This window comes from Microcebus murinus, chromosome 8 (assembly GCF_040939455.1).
Source record: "Microcebus murinus isolate Inina chromosome 8, M.murinus_Inina_mat1.0, whole genome shotgun sequence".
Lineage (NCBI taxonomy): Eukaryota > Metazoa > Chordata > Mammalia > Primates > Cheirogaleidae > Microcebus > Microcebus murinus.
In genome coordinates, this window is record NC_134111.1 from 35,790,535 (window position 1) to 35,803,436 (window position 12,902).

At 33.2% G+C, this 12,902-nt stretch overlaps 1 protein-coding gene across 2 annotated transcripts in view; it reads left to right on the top strand.

Moving 5' to 3' along the window:
* The window catches only part of KCNJ3 (potassium inwardly rectifying channel subfamily J member 3), a 157,465-nt gene extending 148,917 nt beyond the window's left edge, over positions 1 to 8,548 (top strand). The window contains exon 3 of one of the 2 annotated variants that reach the window (XM_012742737.3): positions 2,156 to 8,548. In XM_012742737.3, coding sequence (XP_012598191.1) covers positions 2,156 to 2,742 — 587 coding nt within the window. In that variant the 3' untranslated portion in view covers positions 2,743 to 8,548. The remainder of the gene's footprint in view (positions 1 to 2,155) is intronic. The other variant, XM_012742738.3, reaches the window with a different exon arrangement.
* The last annotated feature ends 4,354 nt before the right edge of the window (positions 8,549 to 12,902 follow it).

Consider the following 12,902-nt stretch of genomic DNA (forward strand, 5'->3'; position numbering starts at 1 on the left):
TTGAATATTTGCTTTTTAGTCTAAATATTTTTCTATATCTTTAAATTTCTCAAAATAAAATGAAGTAAATATATCAGGAAATGCATTTTGACCTTTTCTGATTAAATGATAATCTGCAAATTTCTCTTGTGAAATATTTAGAGATTATAAAATTATTGGAAACTACAAAATGCTGCTATATGTGTGTCTATATAACTTGCAAATTAATTTTTAAAGTAATTTCATTATCTTTATACATAAATGTTTCTGGGGGCTTTTCCTGACAGATTGATTGTAAACACTGATATTTTAGTCACTGTCACAGTTGCACCATTACAGAGATAAAGTGATAAATTGTTTGGAATCGGGTTCCTATCTATTAGGGGCATCATTGCAAAGTAAAACAACAAAACAAATCACAACACAGAAACTAGAATAATACTGACATCTTTTCTTTACAGCTTACTAGGTTAATATTTATAGCTTTGGTACATACACTTTCAAGAGACTTAACCTCTCTCAATACTAGATTCCTTATCTTTAAAATGGACATAAGAATATCTTCCTAACAGGACCATATTGGGGATTAGGAAAAAAAGAGAGAGATAGAGCGCCTAACATAGCACTTGTCATATAATAGGCATTTATTTCCTATGTAAGCTTCTTTGAAAACTGTCTTGAAAAAGATGGTATATAGTGATAACTAATTCCCTGGTAATACATAAGTGATATTATTCATAAGGCAAGATTTCGGAAGGACTCAGTGAAGGATTTAATTTATCTTCAACGTGGCTTTTTAATTATGCATTTTATCCTAATTCTCTGTACATATTGTATGTGTGATTACTAGTCAGGGAGAAAAAAGGCAGAATATCACTTTATCTGAACTCTTCCAGACTTAAAAACAATAGAAATTACTTAGAATGTGATGAGGGAGAATTGAAATGAATTGAAACGATTATCATTACCTATCTAAATGATACTTAATTATTGAAGGGATGATTTTTTAAAATTCATCATTTTACATTTTAATAGCCTTTAATAGAAGTCTGATAGTAAAGGTAGAGGAAAGCGGTGGATTTTACTACTTACAGCAAATTGTGTCTTTTGATTAATATAAGACAGGAACTTGATATATGGTTTTAATTTATTCATGTACTTCCAGTCTTCACAAAATGAATATTCAGAGCTTGACTGATTTGATAGGAACTCAATCAAAATAAATGACTAATGAAGAGAACAAAATTGAGTAAATCAGAGTATCTTGAGGCAAATGACATCCAAGCAACATAATATATAAATTGCAAAATTTTACATCTGATATACAGCATCCAGTTCCAGATATTTCTAGAGAAAGAATGGAACTTGATATATCACATTGCCCAGATTACTGATTGTAGTATATGGATTTCTAAAACTTGAGCAAATTTATTCTGGCCTTATAGGTCCAAAAGGGTAGAATGGCAATGACTTTCTATTATCCAACATGCAAATATTTTCACCTTTTATTCTTTATCAAATACTTGGGAGAATTATCATTGGTCCTCCTACCTCCTGTAGCAAGCTTTCACTGTATGAAGAGAAAAAAGTGAGTTCTCATTTTGTTAAGAGCCAACTACCTGTAGAAATTATATGACCCATTTAATATTTCCATATATATTATTTTATTTCATGTTCACCACAGTCCTATGAGACAAATGTTGTTTTCCATGCTTTACTCTACAGAAGAGGAAAATGATACTCAGTTACGTATCTGTCCTAACTTTACACATTGGTAAAGTTTGGATTCAAAATCAGGTTTGTTTCATATATGACATTGCTTCTTAAATCATTTGAAATAATTACATAATTTCTTCACCTATATCCTTATAAGGACACACAGTTTTGAAATAATATGTGCCATTTTTGCCTTGGTTTATGGATCATAATTATATTATGATACATTAGCCTTCAAACATAAACAGTATCAGCACTCTGTGTGTTTTTATTGGAAGAAAACATATATATCAAAACTATTAACCTATAGTAAGTCTTTTAACCTGTTCTATTATTCATTCTACTCAGATAAATACTCCAAAAATGATTTAAGAAAGCAAGATGAATTCTTTACATCAAACTGGCTTTACATTTGCTTCCACTATGCAAAATTTATTAAGGGTTTTCTTTTTGCTTATAGGGATGACTTGTCAAGCTCGGACATCGTACACAGAAGATGAAGTTCTCTGGGGTCATCGTTTTTTTCCTGTAATTTCCTTAGAAGAAGGATTCTTTAAAGTTGATTACTCCCAGTTCCATGCAACATTTGAAGTCCCCACCCCACCTTACAGTGTGAAAGAGCAGGAAGAAATGCTTCTTATGTCGTCCCCTTTAATAGCACCAGCCATAACTAACAGCAAAGAAAGACACAATTCTGTGGAATGCTTAGATGGACTAGATGACATTAGTACAAAACTTCCATCTAAGCTGCAGAAAATTACTGGAAGAGAAGACTTTCCAAAAAAACTCTTGAGGATGAGTTCTACAACTTCAGAAAAAGCCTACAGTTTGGGAGATTTGCCCATGAAACTTCAACGAATAAGTTCAGTTCCTGGCAACTCAGAAGAAAAACTGGTTTCTAAAACTACCAAGATGTTGTCTGATCCCATGAGCCAGTCTGTGGCTGATCTGCCACCAAAGCTTCAAAAGATGGCTGGAGGAGCAGCTAGAATGGAAGGGAATCTCCCAGCCAAATTAAGAAAAATGAACTCTGATCGCTTCACATAACAAAACACCCCCTTTAGGCATTATTTAATGTTTGATTTAGTAATAGTCCAATATTTGGCTGATGAGGTAATCCTCCCTAAGGAATCTGAAGGTACATTTTTCTCCCAGTCCTATAAGCATATTTGAGAACCTTTCCTTCCCAAACATCGCTTAATAGGCAGAAAACAAAGGTTATGAAGGGAGGATATTATAAGGCAGTTATTAATGGGCATGTATTATCACATCAAGCATGCAATAATGTGCAAATTTTGCATTTAGTTTTATGGCATGATTTATATATGGCATATTTATATTGTATATTCTGGAAAAAAAAATATATATATTTAAAGGGAGGTATTCTCCCCAACATTTCTAATATATGTATTAAGCCAAACATGAGTGGATAGCTTTCAGGGCGATAAAACTACATATATATATGTGTGTGTGTGTATGTATACACACATATACATATATATACATACACACACATACATACATAAATATCTGATAAAATTGTGATGTTTTGTTCAAAGTTGTAGTTCTTGTGCATGTTTACTTTATTAGAATAGAGAGGCTACTGGCATTAATTATTAATACCAAATATTTTAGCCTTAAATTATTTGTCATTTTAAAATCTGATTTATGTTTTCTGCTGTTAAGGTCCTGGGAGGTTTTCACTTGTATTTTCTATGAGAGTCACACAAGTTTGTGCTATTTATGGCCCTGCAAAAATATAACCATTATATGTTTAACTTGTAAATTCTGGATCATACCAGTCATGGTATATCATTGAAAATTTTTTTATGATTTTTAAAAGTTGCTAGTAGTGATGGGGAAATAAATGTTGATAAATTTGAGAGTTGGTCCTTTCCTGGACTAATTAAAATATGGAAATTTGTTTTGTATACCATCTAATACAAATGTGAGCTCTGAACAAATGCTGAATCATTGTAATAGTCAGTAGCCAAGTTATATTGAATATATCAGAATCTATGTGAAATTACATAATTAATGGTCCCTGTTTCAAACTGAGTCAATTGGAAACATTTTCATTCTTTTTCTGGAAGCTCTGTCCATTTTAAAAAACAATCATTTATCTTTCAGAAGACATGACAATACAATGAAACAGATGATAAATAATGATGCTTAAAATATGTATGTCTAACTGAGTCTCTTTTTTATTCTGTTTTCTTGTTTATGACATTTGTTGTAATAGGATAGACTTTTTCCTCACCTGAGGAACCTATCCCATGTTTGTCATTCATATAGTTCAGGAGGATTGTTTTGAACAGACCTGAGAGAAATTAAAACTAAATGAATTGAAGAAAACTTACACACAGTTGTTTTTGTTGAACACAGATTTTATTGGTGTCTTGGATCCCTGGCTTACCCAAATAATTTTTGCAGTATGGTTTTCTAACCCTGAAGTCTGATATTTATGACTCATTAGCAGTAATCAAAAGTGATCAGTAGATGACCTTCAAAATAAAGATTTGGAATGATGAAATTTTTAAGAAAATTTAGAAGTGTTCCTTATCAGAATATTGTGGGATTTTCTATACAACTTCTTTGGGAATTACCATCTAAGTCTGCCCAGAATTAAAATATTTCTCATTAATATGTAAATAATGAATCACTGGTTTGGGCTGCCATTGTTTCCTGTTTTTTCAGAATCCTGTGATGATTTTATTATTGGCAAATTATCACATTCACAATTCTATCATTAACTATACTAATACCTTCTGGCTACCTCTGTATCAACCAAATTCTGTAGGTGCAAACATATACCAGGGAATTGTTACTGGCAAAATGATCAAACTGGAGCATCCATCCACTGTGAAGAGAGTGGGCTGCCCTTTCCCTTGATTACCAAACTCCCTTACTTGCTAGATGCAGGAAGGAAAATAGTGGCAGAGAGGGAAAGGGGTCCAGAGGGCATTGTATGTTTATCAGCAGTGGGGAAAGCTGCATAGATCATTTAGTCCAACAACTTAAAAATAAACAGAGCCATAATTAAGTTGGAGAGTCATTTTAAATTGTCTTTGGTGCCAAGGAGAAGATGGAACCAAAAACAAACTCTCCGAACGTGTTCACACGTTCAACACAATTTTTGTCTGCCTTCTATGACGTAGGCATTTTTTAGTTCCCGGGGATTTGGATTTGACTAAGTCAGAGGAGGTCACTGCTCACCAGGAACACTGCATACGAGAAGGAGAGTGGGGAGGAGACAAACGAAAAAGAAAGGAGTCCATTTCAGGTAGTCAAAATATCGACTAAGAGAATGAAAACAGGGTAGCGTGATGCAAAATGACTGTGGAAGTAAGAATAAATTGATTATTTCAGCAGATGTAGTTGGCTTAGGGAGAGAGTGATATTTAAAGAGAAACCTGAATGATGAGAAAGAGCTACTGTTGCCAAAATTAACCTGTCTGAGTGAATGGTATTCTTTTGTCTTTTCCACATATGTGTGGGAAAGGTATGATTTCTGCATGTAATTGCAGTTTAACCCTTATTTCTAGGTTTATCATAGGTCCCAGTTGACCCAGAAATATTCCAGTTTATACCTGTTGTATCTATGTAATTATTAGTAGCACTCCCTTTCATTCTTATAATGTCCTGGTTTGAATGATATATGGTGAAGCTTTTGTTGAAACTAAATTATAAAGTCTGATATATTTGGATAAAAATAAAGAATTGCTTTTCTTCTCCTTTTTCTGACTTTTCTGACACTGATCATTATAAGAAAAAACATCTCAGTTTCATATATTTCAGCCTGGATGATTTCTTACTAAAGTGTCTTTATGTAATATTCAATATGTACATGACATGTCTCTCAGCAATGAAAAGTTATGCATTTTATTGAATGAATAAAAAAATAAACCTCTGCTATTTCCATTTCTGGAAGTTGTAAGAGCTCAAATCAAATAGACTAACAGTCCATTTTAGCCAAGATAATTTTCACCCCACTGATGTGGTGGCTATTGAAAAGGAAAACATTATGTGATCTTTGAACTGAATAACTTAACCATTGGAAACTATAGTCCCTTTTTATAGGATTTTCATGACATAGCTCTTGTTATAGTAAAATATTTCATTCTATTTATCAAAATGATGTAAATAAAAGAAATACAATTATTTTGATAATATTTATCTTCAATTTAAATATTTATTCTTTTCAGCAATATGTGTATACACTTTTGTAAATATATACCAAATGAAAAATAAGGATATTTTATCATTAATTATTTCTGAAAAAATTCTTCCTATGCTGTTTTAAATTCATCCCTATATGGCTTAAAGTATTATAAAAAGCATTCAGTTGTGTCAGTACTCAAGAACCTTTTTGTCTGGACAGAATGGGCTCATAATGCATTATTTCTGTGGGAGGAAAACTGAAGTCATGAGAAGATGACTTACATTCTATTTGTATTATGAAAATTTCTGCCATTCCATATAATAAAGAGGGTTCCGCTTGACTGCACAGCATGTCTATGAGCTCTACTTCAGAATTTATGCTTGAATTTTATTGTACATATTTAAATTAGTATCAAACTAATTGCATTTTCTGGCATGCAAACTATTTAAATGTACAAGGTCATTTAGGTTACAAAAATATAAAATCATGTATTCAACACTGCAAGTTCAGTTTTTTAAAAACTATATTAAACTTTTGAAACATGATTGGGTTTAATTTTTACAGTGTGCTCATCATTTTTCTACTTTTCAACAGTTAATAATCTACATTCCTTGGTTCAGTTTGTTTATCATAAGACTCAGTTCCTGATAGACCCTGATTCAATCCATCACAAGTCATTCCTTGAGAATTCCTTTTATTTTGGCTCCTTGTTGGTGAGATACTTGAACAGCATGGAACCTGAACTTAATAATGCAGACACCTGAGACCTGCATTTCTTGGAAGAAGCAACATGACCGTTGTATTCTTTGCTGAACTCTGTTTTAAAAGCCACAGTAAGTAGAGCAGACACGTGCATAGTTTTCCTAATTTTGTTTAAATATCAAATCATCTTTTAATAAAGTGTTCAGTTGCTTCACCTGAGAGTGTTCCATAGAAAAATGTGTTTCTAATCTTGGATCAGATGAGTTCTATGATATGTAATTCGCCAAACTCCCAGGCACCTCACAGAATTCATTTAAAAAGCTAAGGTGCTGCAGTTCAGAGAGAATGGTCCTCATCATTTAGTAGAATTGTTAGTTTTTGTTTGTTTGTTTGTTTGTTTGTTTTCCAAGTTGGGAATTTTTCTTTCCTTGTAAGATTTTCTTGAAATCATGGCTGTTTCAGAATATCAGGGCAGTTTATGCCAATAGATTCTGTAGATAAGATATACTGTAGGGCCCACTATGTCCTCCTAGCTTATTAACCACTTCAGTACCAGCATTGACTACAGTCGATAACCACAGATGAACGCACGGCGACTTTAGCCCACAGCTGTGATATGACTTTTCTAATTTTTCATTTATCAAAATAAAATTGTGAACATTTAAAAATAACGTAATGAAAACATATATGTTTCTGTTGCCTATTCTGATTTACATTACGAGTAAAGCTGCCTGTAGAGTAAAACAAGCTTTCAGTGCTTTGAAGCTTTCCTCATCACACAAGAGCAAATAGGATTCGTCGTCAATGCACAGCAAACTATGTGCGGACTATGAGTGCCGGCTGTGGGCAAGGTTTCTTGGTCGGTGAGCACCGTACCGAAATGGTTAAGCATCACATACGTACTCCTATTTATCCTTTCCCAGCTCTGGATTGTCAGTCACTTGCATGGTCAAGCACATGTAAAAAGATATCCTGGGAGAACTTGAAACTCTAAACCTAACATCATGCAATTATGGATATCTTCTTCAAGATAGTCAAGCAATATATATATTTTTTTTACCTGGCTTCTGACTAATGAAATCATGGTGAAACTGAAGATCGTTTAGCTCAAAGAGAATACACACACATTATCTGGATCCTCAGAACTTGCACACATTATTTGAATCCTCAGAACAACTGTGCATAGTAGAGATCATCCCCATTTTACACTTGAAGAAACTGATTCACAGAGAGGTTGTTTGGTGGGTTTTTTAATTAAACCCACAAACATGAGATGTAGTCTCTACCCCCTGGGAGTCTAAAATCTATGGAGAATCTTTGTCTTTTACAACAACTGTGCATCCCAGGCAATTTGGATGCATAAACATAAATATTCAACGACTGTGTGCAATAGTTTCAAATCTACAGGATGCCTCGTCCAACGGGCATCCTTGCTGTGATTTGGAGAAGTGCTGGGTGGAAGGTGGTAGGTGCATGAGGAATAGCTGTGGTCAGCACTGTGAAGACAAGGACAAATTAAAATGAAGAAAGTATGGAGGAAGGCGGAAACTTGAAGTCACGCACAGAGAAATACCTGAATGGCAAAGTGGTAAAATGAAAGCCAAACTAAATAATCAGAAGTCCACTGGACACTTGAAAAAATAATTATTAATATAAAGTATTTCGAATAAATAGGAAGTGTCCTCATACAGAGGTACCACAGACCTAAAGGTTAAAACAAATGATACAGTAACATTTTGCTGCATTTGCCTCATGAATTGCTGAAGAAATAAAGTGTATAGAAATAGCTAAAACAGCCACCTCTTGTCTTCTAAACCCTACACTATTCCAAGCTACCACTATCTGGAAATTTGTGTGAATGCTTCCCATGAGCATGTGTGTGTATAAAAATGAGTATGTATATGCATACTATAAGCATACTTAAATATTTACATAGAAATATTTCATATGTTATATAAATATAACAAACCATATATACATACACACACTCTTAACAATAACTTTTTTTTCTGCCTTCTCTTGGATTTTGTATTTTCTTTGCCTTTTTAGAAATATTTCTTGTCTATTATTTTAGTAACCCTTAATATTTAAGTTTGTATACATGACCCAGTGAAATCTAAAGTTAACATCTCTACTCTCCTTTCAAACAACACAAATATCTTAGAGCATGTTAAATTCACATCTTCTGTTGTCTGTGCTATTTTATACAGTATTATATGTGTTTTTAATGTTCTAACAAATAATTGTTATTAAGTCAATGCATTTTTGTATTTACCTATAAATGTACTGATGTCTTTGTTCACCATAGCTTCTTGCATTTCACTCTTTTATTCTTTTTTCTTTTTTTCGTAAGTAACCACTTTGGTACCGTGCTCACAGGCCACGAAACCTTGCTCACAGCCAGCACTCATAGTCCACATGATTGTTTGTGTGTGCATTGACAACACCGTTTTGCTCTTGTGTGATGAGGAAAACGTTAAAGCACTGAAAGCTTGTTTTACTTTACAGGCAGCTTTACTTGTAATGCAAATCAGAATAGGTAGCATATACATACATGTTTTTGTTACGTTATTTTTCAATGTTCACAATTTTATTTTGATAAATGAAAAATTAGAAAAGTCATCACAGCTGTTGGCTAAAGTTAATGCTCGGCTATGCGCCTTCATATCATGGCTGTCAGCTAAAGTCTCTGTGCGTGTTCATCTGTGGCTGTCGACTACAATAGACGCTGGTCCCAAAGTGGTTAAGTCTATATCTCAATAGTTTTTTAAGCAAACATCTGTGGTGGAAAAATCTCAGTTCTTGATCATCTGAAATATTTTTTCTCGTTTTTTATAATTGTCTTCTGGATTTTCATATTGATTAAAAATCTATTATGTATCAAATTACTGTGTTTTGGAGGGAAGAGTACTTGTATTTTCTCTTTGATTTAAACATTCTTCAGTTTCACCATGATTTCATTAATCAGGAACCAAATTAAAACGAATTTTTCTGTAGGATATCTTGGAGAATATACCCATAACTGCATAATGTTAGGTTTGGAATTTCAACTTCTCCCAGGATATCTTTTTCTCTGTCCATAGCCCCATGCACAGCCAAGCTTCCCTGTCACTGGGGCGTAGGTATAAAATTTTGTCCCCCATAAGTCTTTACAGGGCCCTGCAATCATATAGGATCTTCAGTTCTTGTTATCTTCTTCACAAGTGTCTTAACATGTACATTTCCCATCATAAATGTTAGAATCTCAGTCCCCCAAATTAAGATTGTCACCTAAGTTTTATTCTCTGGGAGTGTGCATATATGTGCACATATATATACATATAGGAAATAATGTCTTTGAAATTCAGAAGGAATTTCTTCCTTATATGAGAGTATCTGTGTATATGTGTGTGTATACATATATGCATATACATATATACACACACATAAATATATGTGGGTGTAAACATATGTAATAGAAAACCATACTACATATATATTAACGTGAAGAAATTTCTACAAGGCTTGATACAATAAACAACAGTCCCCACTACCTACTCTCTCCTCACTCTCTCCCCAGAGACAAAGACTTTCAACACTTCTGAATAATTCTATTGTTATTTACATGCAAATTCCTAACCAGTCTTTTATTGCTTCTTGATTTTCAATTTTGTGGCATTATCTGTTTGCTTTCCACTGTGATAGAAGATTTAGTTTTATTTCAACCTTTGCTACCCACTATGTATCTATAACATTCACTTTACTATATAGTTAAATTACCAATAGAGATATATCATATTTTAATAGGTTAATTATCAATCAATATTTTCATTAAGTTCTATCACAATTGGACTCCATGCATTTTGATCTATTTCCTCAACCTTCACAGCTTCTTCTTTCTAGAGTTGATAATTGTCTTGATTTTGCCTTGCTCATTTATGTATGTACTTATTATAAATCTAGCCATAGAGAATTTCACAGTTATGTAAATACTTTCCTGTTAATTTGTCAAACTGATTAGATATTCTATCAATTTTCTTCTTGAAGAAATCTCTACCAAGACATTCTGAACTGCTCTACTATATAAAGTTCTTTCAGTCTCCTGTACAGCTGTTGTCTTGGGAGCTCCCTTAATCAACATTCTACGGATTCTGTACTTGGTGTAGAAACCTTGTTTCGTGGAACATATGTTTTCTTCTTTCTCTATTTTCCTTTTGTTTTAATAAAGCACGTTGTCTAGGAGTTTCTGAGAAGGAAAATATGGTGATAATCTTTTTGAGACCTTGCATATCTTTAAATAAATCTTTTGCCCATAATTATTTGATCTCTTATAGAAATTATTTCCCTTCTGAATTTCAGTGACATTGTTCTTTTTTTTCTATTAAATAATTTCCAGTGTTGCTATTGAGATGTCTGATGGCATCATGAATTATAAGCCCTTGTATGAAACTAATATTTCCCTAAAACCCTTAAGATATTCTCTTCTTCCCCAGTGTTCTAAAAATTTCAAAAGAATCTGCCTAAGTATGGTTTTGCTTCAATCCCTTTTGCTGGGCCTTTTCCATTTGGACTCTCATGTTCTTCAGGAAAATTTTCTTGTTATATCATTTACTCCCTGGCATTTTCTTCATTTTCATTTCATTATTCTGGATGTTGGACCAGAATAGTGTAATTTTATTTCTGGAGTTTTAATTTTTATTATTTGGATGTTGGGCTTCTTGGACTGATTCCCTAATACTTTCATATTTCCTCTTTTACTTGTCTCTGTATTTTTTCTCTATTTTCTTGGGGAGTTTCTTGACTTTATCCTCTATTGACTTTCAGTTATATCCATTTATTTCATTTTTTTGTCACTTATATTCCAAGATTTTCTTTCTGCTATACTAATTTTAATTTTCAAGACTATTTTTTCTCTAAAGTTTTAAAGATTCCTTTTATTGTTCCATAAATACATGATGTTAGCTCTCTCAAATTATTAATGATAGCATGGTTTAAGTGTTTCTTCTCTCTTCATTATACTTATTCCTAGTTTCTTTTTATATGTATAATTTTGAGTCTATATTTCATACAAAATGATTGTTTCATATATCTGGTGACTGTTAGGTCTCTGCTCATATTTAATAGTGGGGCAATTACAAACATTAATCAGATTTTGTGCAAATGTAAGTTGAACCATGGATTTCACTGATGATTGACATAGTTGAACTCTTTACCCTAATTTAGTATCTTTAGGCTCCCACTTTAAGGTCAGTAACATTGCCCAGATAAGAATCTCCTCTTGCAGGATATGCAGGGTAGGTAACTGGCTGCCAATGTTCTGAGAGCACAGTGGGCTCAGGATAAGTCTTTATCTATTCCCAGTTTTTGGAACAGTATCTTCATCCTTAAGTGTGCTAATATTCTAGTTTTACCTTCATCCAAAAAATAAATCTTCGGTTTTCTGCCGGAATGTGAGAACAGCAATGAAATAGTTGAGCTGATTAGATTCATCTGTGGCTTGTCACACCTTCCCTCCATCATCAGAGATAGCGAAGTGGCATCTCTTTGTGCCTTTTTCTATAGTCACATATTGCTTGGATAGAAGACTATCTTGCTCTTACACTTCTGGGAAGCATTGTGATTACCTTGGGGAAGATAATCCAAGATAATATCCCCATTTCAAGATCCTAAACCTAATCACACCTGCCAGTTCGTTTTGCAAAGGAAGGTAATATATTCACAGGTGCTAGAGATGAGGATACAGACCTCTTTGTGGGCCATTATTCTGCCTAGCTCACTAAACTCTCTTTTTTCTTCCTTTTATAAAAAGATAATTTAAAAAAATGTTTTCTCCCCAAATCTATGTACATCTTTTTGTAAATTAAAAAATAAGAGCAAGTACTCATTTTCATGGCATCCTTCCTTGTGAAGAAACATATTTAACAGTACATTATTTAATTATTCTCTTAAAAATCTATTTTTGTTATAGTCTGTGAGCAAATGTCTAACCAGGTTTTATTTTACACTTCTTCCTAGAAAAGAAAAGAAAACAAACTATATTAAAATAGATTGGAAACAACATCCATAACTTCAATGTTCTGAATCTAAGCTTGTATATCAAGTCCACTTTTTCTTGGTTAGTTACCCCACCCTATGGTCTTAAAACAGTATCAAGAGTAAATTTAAGTTTTAGCAATGCAACGTGAGAGCTGGAGTGAGTATTCGTTGGCAGAAAAATATTATTGGGCCACACAGACACTTAAAATGTATAAAAGCTTATGACCTGGAAATTAATTTTAGAAATTAATTTCAATGTACCATTCATTTCCTTCTGTTGCCTGATTGTTCTGTCAAGGACTTCCAGCACTATGTTGAATATATGTGG